Source organism: Nothobranchius furzeri, chromosome 18, assembly GCF_043380555.1.
Source record: "Nothobranchius furzeri strain GRZ-AD chromosome 18, NfurGRZ-RIMD1, whole genome shotgun sequence".
NCBI lineage: Eukaryota > Metazoa > Chordata > Actinopteri > Cyprinodontiformes > Nothobranchiidae > Nothobranchius > Nothobranchius furzeri.
In genome coordinates, this window is record NC_091758.1 from 45,249,851 (window position 1) to 45,270,202 (window position 20,352).

General features: G+C 45.9%; 2 protein-coding genes across 2 annotated transcripts in view; one reads left to right on the forward strand and one right to left on the reverse strand.

Annotated features, from left to right (window-relative positions):
* The window catches only part of bcl11ba (BCL11 transcription factor B a), a 47,672-nt gene that overhangs the window by 8,400 nt on the left and 18,920 nt on the right, over window positions 1-20,352 (forward strand). The window lies entirely within an intron of this gene.
* Window positions 17,282-20,194, reverse strand: LOC139061590 (uncharacterized). The gene is made up of 3 exons (XM_070547142.1): window positions 19,517-20,194; window positions 19,064-19,232; window positions 17,282-17,553 (listed from the first exon to the last, which is right to left on the reverse strand). Exons 1-3 carry the CDS (start codon window positions 19,971-19,973, stop codon window positions 17,424-17,426), a joined length of 756 nt encoding a protein of 251 aa, XP_070403243.1. The 5' UTR covers window positions 19,974-20,194; the 3' UTR covers window positions 17,282-17,423.

Genomic DNA, 20,352 nt, shown 5'->3' on the forward strand with positions numbered 1-20,352 from the left:
AATCACACAGTTTACACACACACGCACGCACGCACACACACACACACACACACATGCACGCACGCACAGCTAGCCAGCAGCACTAGCCAATGCTAATCCGCTAACCAGGCTAAGGCACACAGGCTTCCCTCCAGTCTGAGGCGAGTTGAGCGGGACTTGTCATCCATCTCCACGGCTGGAGCTGCGAGTATTTGTCAAGAGGCTCGACGAACCCCTCATTTGCATAATGACTTTGTAGTTCTGCATTAATAAAATTTGCATATGAAGCCGTGTTAATTACTCCTGATCAGCCTTTTTTGCATTCATGCATGGTAATTTTGGGCGACTTGTAAAATTGATGTCCTGGCGTCAGTGATGAGATTGGTGGAGGAGGTGGTGTGTGTGTGTGTGTGTGGTTGTGCAGGATGAAGATGGGTGGGGATGATGAAGGTGAGGCCTGGAGGAAGAGGGGGAGGGGGAGGGGTTGTTTTGGGCTTTATCAAAGATGGCAGATTCTTGCTTTTCAGGCAGCGACTCGGTTTCTCTTCAACTTTCATGAAATCTGCTTTATTTGTCTGGAGTGAAAAAAAGAGCTTCACACACACGCACACACACACACACGCACGCACGCACGCACGCACGCACTCACACACGCACACACACACGCACGCACGCGCGCACACACGCACTCACACACACACACACACACACACACACACACACGCACGCACGCACGCACACACACACACACACACACACACACACGCACGCGCGCGCACACACACACACACACACACACACACTGAGAGCATGGCTGGCAGCCATCTGTGAAGCTATTGTTTACTCTCAGCTCTTCGTTTCAAACGGCTGAAAGACGTTCGCAGCTCAGATCGGGACGCGCTTGAAGCAGCAGATTTCTGCTCCATCTTAATGACTCCATGATGCTTTTAATGTTCTTTACAGTCTTTGTTCTCCTCATGAGGAGTTTTCTCGTGTCATGACGTGCAAAAAGGAGGATGGGACACTTCCTGTTGGCCTGCTGGAGCTGCACGACGAGTCTGCAGAAGACCGGTCCACGCTTCGGCCGACAGCTCCTGTAGCTGTCAGCTGCTTTTCACTCACTCACCTGGGGGCTGGAGCCACCTGCTCACGGGTTTGTCCTTCAGCTCCAGAAGAGCAACAACAAACCCTAAAGAAAAGAGTTCATGAAAGGGTTATTAATGTCGTCTCGAGCCGCGGGCTTCCCTCCCATGTTAGCTTAACTCAGGAGTCACAGAAGTGACATCATCGCCTCACAAACAGGAAGAATTAGAAGACGTGTCTGGTTGACAACAAAGCTTCTCCTTCTCACGCCTCGCCTCGCCTCGCCTAGACAAACACACCAACCTCACCCTAACCCACGTGATCTTCTGGTGGTCAATCAGATCAGCTGTTTCCTGGTGACAGGAGCTCACCTGGGCTTCTGCGTCCCGTCACTGATGCTTCAGCTTTTCAGGAGGATCTGGATGTGTGTGTGTGTGTGTGTGAGTCAGTGTAGTGTTTGGGATTAATATAATCTCAGATTACATGCATGAATTCACCTGCACCCTAAAATCTGAAACCAGAGTTTTTCTGTTTTTAGTTCTAAACTTACAACAAACTCTCGCTGAACTGATGATTTATGCAGAGAATTTCTACAAAGACTAATAGAAAATTATAAAGTGATGATCTATTATAATTATAGATTATAATCTATAATCTATACTTTATTATAAACTTGCTCATGAGATCTGGAACATTCAGCTGGACCTTCTGGTCCTCATTAAAGGAGCCTGTGAGTGGAACCACATCCTGATGGTCAGGACCCCCGCCGGGCCCCCCGGTGTGTGTGTGTGTGTGTGTGTGTGTGTGTGTGTGTGTGTGTGTGGGCTGGTTTCATCGTTTTTATTTCTAAAATCCTCTCTGAGAGTTTAAACACAGCAGCTGCAGGACAATTAGAGAAGCTGAACCATCATGAAGGAAAGAGCAGGTAGAATAATCCTGCCGCAGATTAAAGACGTCATCCAGGAACAACATCTGCACGCCCAGAGGGACTAGATCAGCTGATCAGGTAGATATAGAAGAATAATAAACAAACACCCAAATCCTGCTTATCGACAGCTTCCTCTCCAGCGGATCTTTGATCTTTTCAGTTTTCCATCTCCTTCCCTGTTCACGCCGGCGCCCTGCGGCTGCAAACCCAATCAGCTGCTGAAGCCTCCGAGGCGATCGGTGGCACATTTCTCCCTGCGGAGTCTGTGAGATGATGCTGGGCTTTGTCCCGGCTCCTCCCGATTCACCAGCCTGCTCTTGTGTGCTGCTTTGAGGATCAGATCTCCGTGTCGTCCATCACCCTCTCGCTGCCGCTTTTCACACACCCTCAGATTTATGGAGGCGGCGCAGAATCAAGGAGGCTCCGAACATCAGGAGGTTCAAGATGTAGAAATGATGACAGCTTTGTTGCTGCTCACACACACACACACACACACACACACACACGCACACACACACACACGCACGAACTGGGAGCGATTACCAGCGTTTGTCGTGGAGTGTTTGCGGCTCCTGACCGCTCGGCTCCTCCAGTCGTCTGCTGGCATTTGGAAGCGGCCAAAGCAGCACTTAACAAAAGCTAATTTCTCACTTGGTTAAACTGGGAGGGATTAGCGGCTCCATGTTGGCGAGATCCATGTTTGGTGAAGAGTGAGGGACGGGAGGATGTTAGGAAAGGATTTAAACTGCAATTACAAGGGACTGAGGGCTTTTGTGTGTCCATGGTGAAGGTGGGATGCCTGTGCTGCTAATGTTTGCTGCCTGTGTGTGTGTGTGTGTGTGTGTGTGTGTGTGTGTGTGTGTGTGTGTGTGTGTGTTCATGCATCTGAGGGTGACATAGCCTGACAAATACATGTTGATCCTCTTCTTTGGGAGGATTTAAATCTCTACAGAAGCTACCCGGCTCTCCAGGAGGAGCTGTTTGAATCATTCCTGGTTAAAACACCAAACAGGCTGGTTTCTAATTAAAACCTCCTTCGCCATGTTTGATGGACCCGGCTGGACTCGGGGACAGGAGTCTGTCACGGGCATCAGTTACACACCTGGTGTTCATCACCTGCAGCCGGTTCACGAGCCTGGAAGTTTACCCCGAGCCGGAGTTTTCCAGCTTCTTCTCAGGACTTTAGCGGGATAAAGACGGGATGGATCTCCCTCTTTGTTTGGAATCAAAGCTGCTCCTCGCCCCGCGGACACCCCTGAATTATTCACTTAGAGGAAAAGATAAACAAAGCTGGCTACAGCTGTTGCATTGATTTCTCTGGGCAACATCACAGATAACAGAACGGCTGCAGGAGAGCAGCCGGATTCTTCTGCCATTCCTTTTCTTCATTAATCTTTAAATAAATCCATAACACGTGTGCTGTTCCTCAGACCGCGTCTGGGTTCCCAGGACTAAAACCAACGGCTTCTGGGAGATTTTTGTCTGATGTTGTTGAGGCTGGGAGCTGTGCGTATAAACGAGGGCTCTCCCATGTGGAAACTGTTTTCCTACCTGTTGGTGAAGTTAAAACTGCCCATTATGTGCTAATACTTCACCAAGCAGAACCGGGCCCGGCCCAGCCCGGCCCAGTAAACAAGGCTGGCTCAGAGCCAGACGCTGATTAAAAACAAGCAGGTTCTTTGTGTTTGTGAGCCCAGAGCTGCTCTTCACAAACACCAGTCGGGTTTATTGATGGTCTGTGTGTGTGTGTGTGTGTGTGTGTGTGTGTGTATGTGTATGTGTATGTGTGTGTATGTGTATGTGTATGTGTATGTGTATGTGTATGTGTATGTGTATGTGTGTGTGTGTGTGTGTGTGTGTGTGTGTGTGTGTGTGTGTGTGTGTGTGTGTGTGTGTGTGTGTGTGTGCCCCGTGGCTCCTCATGCCGGCTCCCAAATAAAAGGCATTCCTGAAAGAAGATTGCAGCTCTGCAGCAGTGGGATGTTCTCAGAGGGGTTCTGCTGTGCTGGGGAATCCTGCTGCAGCAGCCGTGACCACCCGTGCAGATGTTTACCACAGCAGGACTGCAGCCATTTTCCTCCAGCTGTGATTGGTCAGTGGATAATGTAGCTCCAAATCAGCAGCAGGTTGCAACCCTTGGAGGACCCAAAACGCCATTCACCTTTTGGATGGATGTGGAGCCCAGATGGAGGAAGCTCAGACCTGAATGTTGGATCATCTGAGCACACACCGCACATAGGCAGTAACAGGAAGTATTCCAAAGTAACAGGCAGTAACAGGAAGTATGCCACAGTAACAGGCAGTAACATGAAGTAAGACACAGTAACAGGCAGTAACAGGAACTATGACACAGTAACAGGCAGTAACATGAAGTATGACACAGTAACAGGCAGTAACAGGAACTATGACACAGTAACAGGCAGTAACATGAAGTATGACACAGTAACAGGCAATTAAAGAAGTATGACACAGTAACAGAAAGTAACATAAAGCATGACACAGAAACAGGAAGTAACATGAAGTATGACGCAGTAACAGGAAGTAAGACACAGTAACAGGCAGTAACAGGAAGTATGACACAGTAACAGGAACTATGCCACAGTAACAGGCATTAACAGGAACTATGACACAGTAACAGGCAATTAAAGGAAGTATGACACAGTAACATAAAGTAACATGAAGTATGACACAGTAACAGGCAATAAAAGGAAGTATGACACAGTAACAGGAAGTGTGACACAGTAACAGGCAGCAACAAGAAGTATGACACAGTAACAGGAAGTAAAAGGAAGTATGACAAAGTAACAGGCAGTAACAGGAAGTAAGACACAGTAACAGGCAGTAACAGGAAGTTTGACACAGTAACAGGAAGTTTGAAACAGTAACAGGCAGCAACAGGAAGTATGACACAGTAACAGGCAGTAAAATGAAGTATTCCACAGTAACATGCAGTAACAGGAAGTAAGACATAGTAACAGGCAGTAACAGGAAGTGTGACACAGTAACAGGTGACACAGTAACAGGAAGTAACAGGAAGTATGACACAGTAACAGGAAGTAACAGGAGGTATGACACATTAACAGGCAGTTACAGGAAGTGCGACACAGTGACAAGAAGTGTGAGACAGTGACAGGAAGTGTGACACAATAACAGGAAGTATGGCACAGTGACAGGCAGTAACAGGAAGTAAGACACAGTAACAGGCAGTAACAGGAAGTATGACACAGTAACAGGAAGTATGCCACTGTAACAGGCAGTAATAGGAAGTAAGACACAGTAACAGGCAGTAACAGGAAGTATGACACAGTAACAGGAACTATGCCACAGTAACAGGCAGTAACAGGAACTATGACATAGTAACAGGCAATTAAAGGAAGTATGACAGAGTAACAGGCAATAAAAGGAAGTATGACACAGTAACAGGCAGTAACAGGAAGTGTGACACAGTAACAGGCAGCAACAAGAAGTATGACACAGTAACAGGCAGTAACAGGAAGTTTGACACAGTAACAGGAAGTGTGAAACAGTAACAGGCAGCAACAGGAAGTATGACACAGTAACAGGCAGTAAAATGAAGTTTTCCACAGTAACATGCAGTAACAGGAAGTAAGACACAGTACCTGGCAGTAACAGGAAGTGTGACACAGTAACAGGAAGTATGACACAGTACCAGGAAGAATGACATGGTAACAGGCAGTAACAGGAAGTGTGACACAGTAACAGGTGATACAGTAACAGGAAGTATGACACAGTAACAGGAGGTATGACACATTAACAGGCAGTTACAGGAAGTGCGACACAGTGACAAGAAGTGTGAGACAGTGACAGGAAGTGTGACACAGTAACAGGAAGTATGACACAGTAACAGGAAGTGTGATACAGTAACAGGAAGTATGGCACAGTGACAGGCAGTAACAGGAAGTATTGCACAGTGACAGGCAGTAACAGGAAGTAAGACACAGTAACAGGCAGTAACAGGAAGTATGACACAGTAACAGGAAGTATGCCACTGTAACAGGCAGTAACAGGAAGTAAGACACAGTAACAGGCAGTAACAGGAAGTATGACACAGTAACAGGAAGTATGCCACAGTAACAGGCAGTAACAGGAAGTATGACACAGTAACATGAAGTATGACACAGTAACAGGCAGTAACAGGAAGTATGACACAGTAACATGAAGTATGACACAGTAACAGACAATTAAAGGAAGTATGACACAGTGACAGGAAGTAACAAAGTATGACACAGTAACAGGCAATAAAAGGAAATATGACACAGTAAAAGGAAGTAACATTAACTTTGACACAGTAACAGGCAGTTAAATGAAGTATGACACAGTAACAGGCAATAAAAGGAAATTGACACAGTAACAAGAAGTAACATGAAGTGTGACACAGTAACAGGCAGTAAAAGGAAATATGACACAGTAACAAGAAGTAACATGAAGTGTGACACAGTAACGGGCAGTAAAAGGAAGGATGACATAGTAACAGGCAGTAACAGGAAGTGTGACACAGTAACAGGAAGTATGACACAGTAACAGGCAGCAACAGGAAGTATGACACAGTAACAGGCAGTAACAGGAAGTATGCCACAGTAACAGGCAGTAACAGGAAGGAAGACACAGTAACAGGCAGTAACAGGAAGTATGACACAGTAACAGGAAGTATGCCACAGTAACAGGCAATAAAAGGAAATATGACTCAGTAAAAGGAAGTAACATTAACTTTGACACAGTAACAGGCAGTTAAATGAAGTATGACACAGTAACAGGCAATAAAAGGAAATATGACACAGTAACACGAAGTAACTTGAAGTGTGAGACAGTAACAGGCAGTAAAAGGAAGGATGACATAGTAACAGGCAGTAACAGGAAGTGTGACACAGTAACAGGAAGTATGACACAGTAACAGGCAGCAACAGGAAGTATGACACAGTCACAGGCAGTAACAGGAAGTATGCCACAGTAACAGGCAGTAACAGGAAGGAAGACACAGTAAAAGGCAGTAACAGGAAGTATGACACAGTAACAGGAAGTATGCCACAGTAACAGGCAGTCACGGGAAGTAAGACATAGTAACAGGCAGTAACAGGAAGTAAGACACAGTAAAAGGCAGTAACATGAAGTATGACACAGTAACAGGAAGTAAGACACAGTAACAGGCAGTAACAGGAAGTAAGACACAGTAACAGGCAGTAACATGAAGTATGACACAGTAACAGGAAGTAAGACACAGTAACAGGCAGTAACATGAAGTGTGACACAGTAAAAGGAAGTAAGACACAGTAACAGGAAGTATCATGATGTATGACACAGTAACAGGCAGTAACAGGAAGTGTGACAAAGTAACAGGAAGTATGACACAGTAAACAGGCAGCAACAGGAAGTATGACACTGTAACAGGCAGTAACAGGAAGTATGCCACAGTAACAGGCAGTAACAGGAAGTAAGACACAGTAACAGGCAGTAACAGGAAGTATGACAAAGTAACAGGAAGTAGGCCACAGTAACAGGCAGTAACAGGAAGTATGGCACAGTAGCAGGCAGTCACAGGAAGTTAGACACAGTAACAGGCAGTAACAGGAAGTATGACACAGTAACAGGAAGTAAGAAACAGTAACAGGCTGTAACAGGAAGTTAGACACAATAACAGGCAGTAACATGAAGTACGACACAGTAAAAGGAAGTAAGACACAGTAACAGGCAGTAACAGGATGTATGACACAGTAACATGACGTATGACACAGCAACAGGTAGTAACTGAAGTATGAAACAGTAACAGGCAATAAAAGGAAGTATGACACAGTAACAGGCAGCAACAGGAAGTATGACACAGTAACAGGCAGTAAAATGAAGTATGACACAGTAACAGGCAGTAACAGGAAGTATGACACAGTAACAGGCAATAAAAGGAGCAATGACACAGTAACAGGCAGTAACAGGCAGTGTGCCACAGTAACAGGCAGTAAAAGGAAGGAAGACACAGTAACATGCAGTAACAGGAAGTATGACACAGTAACAGGAAGTATGCCACAGTAACAGGCAGTCACGGGAAGTAAGACATAGTAACAGGCAGTAACAGGAAGTAAGACACAGTAACAGGCAGTAACATGAAGTATGACACAGTAACAGGCAGTAACAGGAAGTAAGACACAGTAACAGGCAGTAACATGAAGTATGACACAGTAACAGGAAGTAAGACACAGTAACAGGCAGTAACATGAAGTGTGACACAGTAAAAGGAAGTAAGACACAGTAACAGGAAGTATCATGATGTATGACACAGTAACAGGCAGTAACAGGAAGTATGACACAGTAACAGGAAGTATGCCACAGTAACAGGCAGTTACAGGAAGTAAGACACAGTAACAGGCAGTAACAGGAAGTGTGAATCAGTAAAAGGAAATGTGACACAGTAACAGGCAGCAACAGGAAGTATGACACAGCAAAAGGCCGTAAAAGGAACTATGACACAGTAACAGGCAGTAACAGGAAGTATGACACAGTAACAGGACGTATGCCACAGTAACAGGCAGTAACAGGAAGTAAGACACAGTAACAGGCAGTAACAGGAAGTGTGACAAAGTAACAGGAAGTATGACACAGTACCAGGAAGAATGACATAGTAACAGGCAGTAACAGGAAGTGTGACACAGTAACAGGTGACACAGTAACAGGAAGTATGACACAGTAACAGGAAGTAACAGGAGGTATGGCACATTAACAGGCAGTTACAGGAAGTGCGACACAGTGACAGGAAGTGTGACACAGTGACAGGAAGTGTGACACAGTAACAGGAAGTATGACACAGTAACAGGAAATGTGATACAGTAACAGGAAGTATGACACAGTAACAGGAAGTAACAGAAAGTGTGACACAGTAACAGGAAGTATGACACAGTAACAGGAAGTGTGATACAGTAACAGGAAGTTTGACACAGTAACAGGAAGTAACAGAAAGTGTGACACGGTAACAGGAAGTATGACACAGTAACAGGAAGTGTGATACAGTAACAGGAAGTATGACACAGTAACAGGAAATGTGATACAGTAACAGGAAGTATGACACAGTAACAGGAAGTAACAGAAAGTGTGACACAGTAACAGGAAGTATGACACAGTAACAGGAAGTGTGATACAGTAACAGGAAGTTTGACACAGAAACAGGAAGTAACAGAAAGTGTGACACAGTAACAGGAAGTATGACACAGTAACAGGAAGTGTGATACAGTAACAGGAAGTTTGACACAGAAACAGGAAGTAACAGAAAGTGTGACACGGTAACAGGAAGTTTGACACAGTACCAGGAAAGTTGCTCTGAGGTGTGAAGCTGTGGCTGGTGTGTGACAGGAAGTGCAGCTCAGGGGGGACATGGCACGTGGCATAGAAGATTATTGCCCCCCCCCCCCCCCCCCCCCCCTAGCTGTAGGGTGTCTAATACTGTAACCCTCACTCAGTCCATCCCAGAGCAGCTGTGACTATGCTGTAGCTCATCACTACCAGGGCATTATGATGGGGGTGTTCTGGGACTCTAGAAGGTGCTACATGAATTAAGAACCTCCCGATGAAGCTACCCTGGATCATGGCTCTGATGGAGCCCCTCAAACTCGAGTGGTCAGGTCTGGTCGGGTCAGCATCGTGACTCGTAAACCTCATGTGGAGGATCTGGTCCAGCTGGGTCTTCATATGGACAGAACCAATCAGTCCTCCTCAGGCCCCAAGACCAGAACCAGAGCCACTGAATCCTGGTCCTGATGGAGAGGACTGAAGATGTTGAAAATATTTTTGACATTTGTTCAGTTTTTCTGATCCTTTGTGGACCGGTTCTGGTTCTGACCCACCTCCATGCTCTAGTTCCTCCTCCTGCTTCAGGAAAGTGGCGTTGAAAGAGCTGATGGGTGTCAGCAGACGTGAAGGACAGAAATGATGGTGGAACGAGAACAAACGTGTCATCAACACCACCATTCTTTAAAGCTGCTCCTCTTGACATTTATGTGGAGCACTTGGAGTCACCACTGGCTGCTGCTGCGGCGTTCCCGAGCCTTCCCAACGCTCCGCAATCCGTATAGGGACCTGCAGCTCAGACAGCCCCGCTCCGGTCTGGATCTCCCCCAACTCCCCCTCCTGTTTGACCAAGACACCCACACCTCCTTACCCCTCCCCCATCAGTCAGGAAAACAACTGTGTCAAGGCTCTCCTCCTCCACCTCCATCTCCTCCTCCACCTCCTCCTCCACCTCCATCTCCTCCTCCACCTCCTCCACCTCCATCTCCTCCTCCTCCCAGGACAGGAGAGTTTAAATACTGAGTAAACCGTGGCTCCTCCTGACATTCATGTATAATAAAACAGCTGCTAAAGGTCACGTTCACCTGAAAGATCTCCACTTTGCTCTGGAAGCTGGAGAGGTGAGTCAGATCAGAAGGTGGGATGTAGAATTCATAAAGCTGTCTGCTCCTGACGATCCGAGCGGGAACACGACGCAGGTTTTCCTTTTGAAGCCGCTGTCTGACAGAGCTGTGAGACATCTCATTCAGAGCGGAGAGCCTCTGCTGCATCACCGTCTTGGATGCAGCTCCGCTCGCGGGCTCCAGGAGACTCCCGCTTGGCTCGGTGCAGCTTGGACCGGCTCTGTGAGTGGAGAGGGGAGGGGGGATTTGGATCAGTCGGGTGACGGGAAGACGACTGTAGGATCCAAAAATGTGCTGGACCGCTGTCCGCGCCACATCAGGCTCATGGCAGAGAGCTTCTATTGTTGCTATGCCAACAGGATGTTGCTGACTTCACCTCAACACAGAAGCAAATGTCCGCAGGTTAGGGGTCACATTAGTTCTGGGTCTCATAAAGGTGATTACTAATTACACCTGGCTTTGATCTTATTTACAATAATAATAAATACATCAAAAGAAGTGCCTCTGGGATCTGTTGGTAGTGTCTGGCCGGTCATTTTGAGTAGACTTACTTATTCATGACCAAAAACACCCGAACCAGTCAAACGGACCCAAAGGCGCTGTCCTCTAAAACATCCAACACCCCTGTCATGACCTCATAAACCCTAATCAGCGAGACTCCGCCTCCACACGCATCTCAGGCTCATCTGCTGAGTAACAGATCTGAAGTCCACAACAGAAAGGCAGCGGAGGAAAATGCACCCCCTCAGGGATCTGTATGGTTTTACTTTAGGTGGTGACTGCGGGTCCCCGTTTGTGATGTCACAATAAGGTAAATGACCACAGAACCCCCCACACCTGTAGACGCAGCAGGAGTAGGGCTCTTCTCCAAGCCACTACCTGAGCTGCTCTCCTCATAGCAGCCAATCAGCGGATAGGTGGGCGAGTGCTGAAACAATTTCACGTGAGCCTGGAGAACTGCAGAGAACTGCTAGAACCTGCTTGATGAGGTAGAACGTGTCTCCCTGGACGCTCCAGCAGACGCTGAATGTTCTGGATAAAAGTTTGGAATCAGAGGAGAAGCGTTCTAGTCGACACCTGGCGAAGGCTTCTCAGACATCTCACTGACATGTATCAAGTGTGTGTGTGTGTGTGTGTGTGTGTGTGTGTGTGTGTGTGTGTGTGTGTGTGTGTGTGTGTGTGTGTGTGTGTGTGTGAGTGTGTTTAGGATAATAAATCCTCCCCCCGACACCCAGACACTTCATACTTGCTCCCCAGGTGCAGCGGTGCAGGCCAGTGTGCGGGATTAGCCGGGATGCTCTGGCACTCTCTCTTCGTAATCCCTCTAATTTGTTAACAGGGCACAGAGACAGCGACAGACACACACACACACATGCACGCACGCACACACACACACACACACACACACTGGAGGTGTGGGAAACAGGATCCTGTTCTAACGAGCTAAATTCAATCCAACTTTCCACTCAAAGTCATAAAACCTCTTTTCTTGTCAGGAGTGTGCTGCTCGTGCACACGCTCGTGCACACACCTTGTACACTAACAATCCCTTACTGGCTGGAGCCAGAGCCAACGTCCAAGGATGAACGAGTGAATCACAAATGATTTAAAGGAAATTCAGCTCAATGTTTGCTTTTCAAACTGGGATTATAAACTGAGATTAAAAGCAGCTGAAGTCATCTGAGATTATCCTGAACATTCTGACTGTGTTCAACAGGAAGATAATCTAACATTCCCTTCATCAGACACCCTGGGAATAGTCTGGTTGTCATGGAAACATCAGCAAACACAAAGTTAATGTAGTTGCGTGTGTAGCTGAAAGCCCAACCAGGCCTGTGCCGGCTCTAGCTGAGGCCGCTGCTAGCCCGCGGGATCAGGAACGCCTCGCTCGTGTCTCCTCAAGACGCACTTGACCTCGCTGGCGTTTAACACGGTCTGATTGTTGTACATCCACTCCTGTTAGATTTTATGAGCCCACGTTTATTTGTGTTTTCATCCAGAATGACTTCAGCTGTGGTGAGTTTTATTATCGGTGCTTTTTTGGTGCTTGTTTTGTTTTTAAACGTGCAGCGTTGTGGTGGACGGCGTTGTGGTCGACGGTGTTTTGGTCGACGGCGTTGTGGTCGACGGTGTTTTGGTGGACGGCGTTGTGGTCGACGGTGTTTTGGTCGACGGCGTTGTGGTCGACGGCGTTGTGGTCGACGGTGTTGTGGTCGACGGTGTTTTGGTCGACGGCGTTGTGGTCGACGGTGTTTTGGTGGACGGCGTTGTGGTCGACGGCGTTGTGGTCGACGGTGTTTTGGTCGACGGTGTTTTGGTGGACGGCGTTGTGGTCGACGGCGTTGTGGTCGACGGTGTTTTGGTCGACGGTGTTTTGGTCGACGGTGTTTTGGTCGACGGCGTTGTGGTCGACGGTGTTGTGGTCGACGGTGTTTTGGTCGACGGCGTTGTGGTTGACGGTGTTTTGGTGGACGGCGTTGTGGTCGACGGTGTTTTGGTCGACGGCGTTGTGGTCGACGGTGTTTTGGTGGACGGCGTTGTGGTCGACGGTGTTGTGGTCGACGGCGTTGTGGTCGACGGTGTTTTGGTGGATGGCGTTGTGGTCGACGGTGTTTTGGTGGACGGCGTTGTGGTGGACGGCGTTGTGGTCGACGGCGTTGTGGTGGACGGCGTTGTGGTGGACGGCGTTGTGGTCGACGGTGTTGTGGTCGACGGCGTTGTGGTCGACGGTGTTTTGGTGGACGGCGTTGTGGTCGACGGCGTTGTGGTGGACGGCGTTGTGGTGGACGGCGTTGTGGTCGACGGCGTTGTGGTCGACGGTGTTGTGGTCGACGGCGTTGTGGTCGACGGTGTTTTGGTGGATGGCGTTGTGGTCGACGGCGTTGTGGTGGATGGCGTTGTGGTCGACGGCGTTGTGGTGGACGGCGTTGTGGTGGACGGCGTTGTGGTGGACGGCGTTGTGGTGGACGGCGTTGTGGTGGACGGCGTTGTGGTGGATGGCGTTGTGGTCGACGGTGTTTTGGTCGACGGCGTTGTGGTCGACGGTGTTTTGGTGGATGGCGTTGTGGTGGACGGCGTTGTGGTGGACGGCGTTGTGGTGGATGGCGTTGTGGTCGACGGTGTTTTGGTGGACGGCGTTGTGGTCGACGGTGTTGTGGTGGATGGCGTTGTGGTCGACGGTGTTTTGGTCGACGGCGTTGTGGTCGACGGTGTTGTGGTGGATGGCGTTGTGGTCGACGGTGTTTTGGTCGACGGCGTTGTGGTCGACGGTGTTTTGGTGGATGGCGTTGTGGTCGACGGTGTTTTGGTGGACGGCGTTGTGGTCGACGGTGTTGTGGTGGATGGCGTTGTGGTCGACGGTGTTGTGGTCGACGGCGTTGTGGTCGACGGTGTTGTGGTGGATGGCGTTGTGGTCGACGGTGTTGTGGTGGACGGCGTTGTGGTCGACGGCGTTGTGGTCGACGGTGTTGTGGTGGATGGCGTTGTGGTGGACGGCGTTGTGGTGGACGGCGTTGTGGTCGACGGCGTTGTGGTCGACGGCGTTGTGGTGGACGGCGTTGTGGTGGACGGCGTTGTGGTCGACGGCGTTGTGGTGGACGGCGTTGTGTTGGACGGCGTTGTGGTCGACGGTGTTTTGGTGGACAGCGTTGTGGTGGACGGCGTTGTGGTGGACGGCGTTGTGGTCGACGGCTGGAGCGGTCAGACCCAGCAGATGAGGTCTAGTTACAGCTGTTGCTGTGGTCCCGTAAGGATTCCAGCTGACTTGTTAAATCCAGTTTAAACAGGCTTCAGAAGAACGGCTGCTGGGATCGTCCCGTTAGACGGAAACACGCCAGGAATAAACACCTGATTCAGCTCGGGGAGCTACCGGTGGATGTGCACGTGAGTGCACGTGGGCGCGTGTAGACTTCATCTCTGCAGCTTGTAGGAAAACTGACCAGAAATCAGTTTTAACCCTCATCAGTCAGGTGTAAATGTATTTGATTGGTCAGCAGCTGAAAGCTGCTGAAACCTGTGATGACATCATCGCCCTGATGGGGTGTGTGTACTTCCTGCTGCTGGGCTCTGGGTAATGACTGGACCCAATAATCCCACGGCGATGCTCTGTGATTGCAGAAATCTGACTCCTTCTCTCCTCCTCCTCCGTCTGTAACGCGCTGATTTAATTTAGCCCTTTAACCCGTAATTCCAGTGATATTTATTGAAGACCGGAGGGGAGAAGATTGGGCCATTAGCCGCCCCAGATGAATACACTGTGATGAAAATGAATGCTGCTAACTGCCGGTTGACCTCTGCACCTTTGCTTTTCTAGTCCCTCTTCCTTTTTTATTAGCAGCAGCAGCAGTAATTACAGCAAATTTAATCATAGTGAAATCTGGAATCAGCGGGTAATGAGAGTTTTATACGCTGCTGAAGGAGGAGGAGGAGGAGGAGGAGGAGGAGGAGGAGGAGGAGGAGGAGGAGGAGGAGGAGGAGGAGGAGGAAGACAGATGAAAGTCAGGCTGCTTCACTGACCTCAGGTTGTTTCTGTTTGTTTAATGTTTCATTAAATCTAATTTCATTTATTTTTGATTTTCTTGCATCAACCTGCAGACGTCTGATTGATGCTGGTGTGTTGGTGAAGAGGCGGGGCTTGGTGGATTTGACCAATCAGGCTCGTAGAAGGTGTGCATGGTGAGGTTCAGACCAGTAGGATAAAACGGGGATGTAAATCTAAAATCCTACATCTGAAACATCATTCAGACGCGCCGCCCGGCCATCGGCGTGCCTAACCCCGGACGCCAGAGGACAGGACGTAATGCAAATAAATTATTTATGCTGTGTTGAGAGTGACAATGGAAGATGTTGGATTAGGATTAGGATCCTGACTGGAGTTCTGATTATTTATACTTTATTTATAACAAGTTCAATAAAAGTTGATTATTGGTCTCATTTTATTTTTCCTTTGGTGCCAAAGTCAGCGAGGAAGAGCGCCACCTAGGGACGGGTTATCTGTAATCTGAACGGATTAAAAGTCATCCAGGTGTGAGGCTGAAAACAAATCCAGTAATAAATCCTAGGAACGCTCGCTGCTTCGGTTTCAGCTCTGGCTTGTTATTTTATTTATACTTTATTGTTCATGTTTAGTTGATGAGCGGCTGAAAACATGAAGTAAAAATCATTTCTGTGTTGTTTTTGTTCAGCAGAGGAGCAGGAACGTATCCAGCCTCACACTTTATGGTTTTAGGATTCCTGCAGTAATTTCAACCTGTTTCCATAAACACGCCGAACTTCCTGTTCGGGGTTACCATGGTTACACACTTCTGTCCCTCTAAGGGCCCCACACACCTGTTTTCAGTCAGAGGGTGAAAATAAATAGGATCTATGTTTAAACACACAAATCAGAGGTGAGCAAATGGTGAACTAAATAATAATCACTATTACTTTTCATGGAGTGTGTGTGTGTAACACACTCAGAGACACACACTCATACAGGTGTGTGTGTGAGGATGGAGGAAGGTCTCCGTCCCTTTCTGGAGACCAGAGCTCAGAGTTCCTCCCAAGAGAGTGAGGCGCTGCTCCCTCGCTCGACCCTTTTTTCACGTGCACTGTAAAAAAAATTCCGTTGTTTTTACAAAATAATTTTGGCAGCTGTGGTTGCCAGAAAAATTCTGTAAAAAATACTTTGAACACGTAAACAGTTTTACTGAACATACAGTAATTACAACATTGTTTACTTGTAAAATTTACATATTGTCTCATTATTTAATACACATTTTGAGTGTGATTTTATAAGGGATATTTTGTTAAAATAAACATTTTTTACTGTATTTTTAACAAAATATCCCTTATAAAAATCACACTCAAAATGTGTATAACTTAATGAGACTATATGTAGATTTTACAAGTAAACAATGTTGTAATTACTGTACGTTCAGTAAAACTGTTTACATGTTCAAAGTGTTTTTTACAGAATTTTTCTGGCAACCACAGCTGCCAAAATTATTTTGTAAAAACAACGGAATTTTTTTTACAGGTGAATTACACAATGTTTTTCTGATGAATTAACCTGATCATGCTGTTATTTTATGCCTTTTCCAGTTGGATTTACAATAATGTTTGTTTTGTTGTGCATTAAATTAAATTCAATCTTACTGAAAAAGACCTTGCATAACAATAGAACTGTAAAAATACCAGTGCAAATTTTTAAATACTTCCTGAAATTTTTATTTAAATTTGCTTACAATCTTTTTCTTTTTAGTAATATTTAGTTAGGCATATGTAATAATATTTCTAAACAAACTACGATAGCCAACAAACGTTCACCACCTAAACGCAACTTTAAAGAATGAGGCTTTAGATAGAGAATCACTAATGAAAAAAATAAAAAACGTACACTTGAATACCTTTCAAACTTTTATTTTGAGCCTAATTTCACCAACTGTAAAAATATGTGGAAAAGTTTTAAGGTCCACAATTTTCTTACAAAGGAAAAAAATACTCTGCTGTCATGAAGAGCTTTAACATTCTAATAATTTCAGAACTCAACTTTCTAGAACAGTAAACATACTACCACTAAAAATCAGTATGGATTTGCTACAAAGCAAGTACAACAATGGAGAAACTGCGAACACTAGAATGCAGTGTAAATTTTTATGACGTTACTTCGCAACAGTCTCATAGTTTGAAAACTTTTTTTTTCTTTTTCGACTTTTGTCCAGTTGCAGACATCACACCATTTGTGATCTGAAAGTTCTTGAATCAAGGTGAGGACCTTGGGGTGCACATTATTTTTCCTTTTTTTTTTTTTTACAAAGGACAAAAAAAAAATACTCTGCTGTGATAAAGCAAGAGCTTTAACAGGCCATTAATTTCAGAATGCAACTTTCTAGAACAACAAAGGTACTAGCACTTAAAATCAGAAAGGATTTGCTATAAAGCAAAAACAAAAATAGAGAAATGGTGAGTCTAAACTCTTATGTGGTTACTTCTTTACAACAGTCTCAGTCATGGTTGGAAAACTCACTGACTTTAGTCCAGTTTCAGACATCACGCCACTCATGATCTGAAAGTTCTTGAATCAAGGTGAGGACTCGGGGGTTCACATGCAGTCTGGATTTGCCGGTTTCTTCCACTTTGGTGCCCTTTTCCGGGTTGATAGAGAAGAAACACCTTAAGACAAGGAAGACAAACATAAAACTACATCAAAATTTGATTCACGAAGCACTGAACTTTAGATTTAAAGACCAAGTTCACAGACAAATAGTTTTGTACCTTTATTTGTATTATGACTGGTCACTGAGTTTAACATTAGGGCCGAACATGAAAATGGTCTACCAGTATCTCCTGAGCCCTTTTCAGACAGACATTCTGAAACATTTGCGGACAATTCAATCCGGTTTTTAATCGGAACTGTGTTTTCAGACACACCACTTTTGTACCAGAACTTGTCCTTTCGGCTGCCTTCACACAGCAAGGAAAAGTTCCAGATGTCTGACGGCGGCGGGGGGTGGGTGGGTGGGGGTGGGGGGTAGAATCAGACTTATGTTAAGAAGAAGAAGAAAATATCATTTCTATAGCGCCTCTCAAGATAAAAACCACGAGGCGCTTAAGCATAATTCTGCGCACACGAAGACGCATAAGAGACCTGGATGATGAAGCTCAATGGTTAAAGGAATCACTGAAGCGGTGTGAAGCGCTCCGTCGCGCGTCTAGACGGTACCGTAGGAGGCGAGCTGCCGTGGTTCGCCGCATGCTACAGCAGCGGGCTATCTAGGTGCGCACAGCGTCCCCCGGTCCCCTCCTCCTCCCTCTCCCTCTTGTCCGGAACTCTACCTCACCAGTCTGAAGCAGCCACCCTGTCCGTAACAAGTCCGGACCTGTTACTAGGGGCTTCGTCCAGATAAATTCCGGAACACGTTATCCGGATGTTTGTATTCAGACACAAAGGTCTTACGGACAGAGTCCGGAACATTTCCGTTTTTCATGGCCTGTCTGAAGGGGGCTCTGCATTAGCTGTTAATGAAAAATAGACCGGGAACACTAGGATTAGAAAATTCAGACAACTGCACATCACGTTGTAAAGTTAGCATTCATGGACTTGGCCATCTTGGCTCATGATGGGGAAGGCGCTCCATGGCCAGCCAAGAGACATAGCATAGGAGTTGGCAACAGGAATCGGGTGAAGAAAACAGCAGAATTTGGAGACTTACATCATAATAATTGTGCTAGCTCTGCATTGTTGATGCTTTATCTCCACAAAGAACACAAGCCTTAAGGAGTTGTGTTGTGGAGTTGCTAATGCTAACTGTTAGCTTCTACTAGTCAAGATGTGCTCAGCTCACTTGTGGATGCTAAACCAACAACAGCTGCCCTTCTTATGAGAAAAGAAAGGTTGAGTCCATGAATGTAAATTTTCAGTGTGATGAAGATCTGACTGGCTTTTCTAATCTGAGCATTTTCCTTTGTCTATTTTCTATCAGAAGCAAAAGCACAAGATCGAGGTAGAACACTATTTTCACTTTCAGCCTGCATGAAAAACTCTGTGACCAATCATATTTCAAAACTAACCATTAAAAAAAATGTTTCTCCGTATACCTGCTCTTCAAACTATAAGCAAAACAAAGACATGGTACATTCTTCTGCAAACCTTTTTTTTTGTAAATCACATCTAAAAACATACCTCTGCAGAAACTCCAGTGTGCACGCTAGACCTGATGGGTAATGAATGTTCAGGCAGTAGTAGCTCCCAAACATCATGCAAAATGCAGAGATGAAGCAGGAGACGTTGTTGTGCCCAACTTCTTGATCCACACTCAACATGAACCGTTTAGCATAATAGCAGGATCGCCCTAAAGAGAAAACAAGAGAAAATTAAGACTTCTAATACAATAATATTATTTATATAAAAAAATAGAGAGAATAGTATAAAGAAAAACAATGGCATAGTAAGGTTAGACAAAATAATAATAATAAAAAAGAAAATATAAAGAAAATGACAGAACACAAATATCAAGTACAGAGGAAAGACATTAGAACATTGTCAAAGCACAAACAAAATATGCAAGACAGATTAAAGAAAACAAGACAAAAATCAACCAGAAAAAAAAACAACAACAAAATATTTTGAACTTACCACACACAATGACGGTAGGTGTCATGGGGACATTTTCCATCTGTACTTCTTCAGCCAGACATGTGTCCTCCACATAGAAAAACATTGCTTCTTCCTTTTCATCAAAGTAGTGAAGAAGTAGGAGCACCATCTCTTTAACATCTTCGGAAGAGCCGTCCAGTTCTCCTCTTATCATCTTCAGCTTTGTTTGAGCCTGGAAAAACCGTTTGTTCTTGTTCACACAAACAGTGTTCATGTAGTTTAGCAGTCGTTTTCCCTTCAGATCCATGTTCCGCATGAATGTTTCCTTCAGTCCAAGCCCAGTTAGTCCTTTGTAGTGGACAGCCATGCCAACTTCTTCAAATAAAAGTGGCCACTCTTTCAAGATCTCTCGGATGCTTTTCCCCTGGTTAACATCTTTGCGCTGTGTGTAGAAAGTTGCCTTCATTAATTGCTTTATTTCCTCAGGATTTGCCATCCTTTTGGGCACACATTGTCTTAAGCTTTTCCTTCTTCAGCTGCTGGCTTTCAGGGGTTTCTCCAAGTGGCAGGAATTTTACATCCCAGTTGATGCATCCATAAGTGTCTTGAACTGAAGCTCGCTGTTCTGGAGTAATTTCATCAGTGTCTGAGTTTTCAGAGCAGTGCTTTCGCTTTCTTATTTTGGGAACTGCAGATCGCTTCACGTTCTCTAGTCGATATTGCAGTTGTTTGACCAGAGAATGATAGCCAGGGCCAATGACATCACCCTCGATGACGTCTTGTAGAGATTTTGGATATTTTGCCACCATCTTTTTTGCTACTTCTGTTGAACTTCTTTTACCTATGGAAGAACTTTTTTTCATCATTTCTGATAC

Coding starts and splice junctions, on each gene's coding strand:
- LOC139061590 (XM_070547142.1), bottom strand. CDS start 19,973: ATGGCAAATCCTGAGGAAATAAAGCAATTAATGAAGGCAACTTTCTAC. Junction 19,233..19,516: donor ACCTACCGTCATTGTGTGTG/GTAAGTTCAAAA, acceptor TTTTCTCTTTAG/GGCGATCCTGCTATTATGCT. Junction 17,554..19,063: donor ACACTGGAGTTTCTGCAGAG/GTATGTTTTTAG, acceptor CCTTGTCTTAAG/GTGTTTCTTCTCTATCAACC.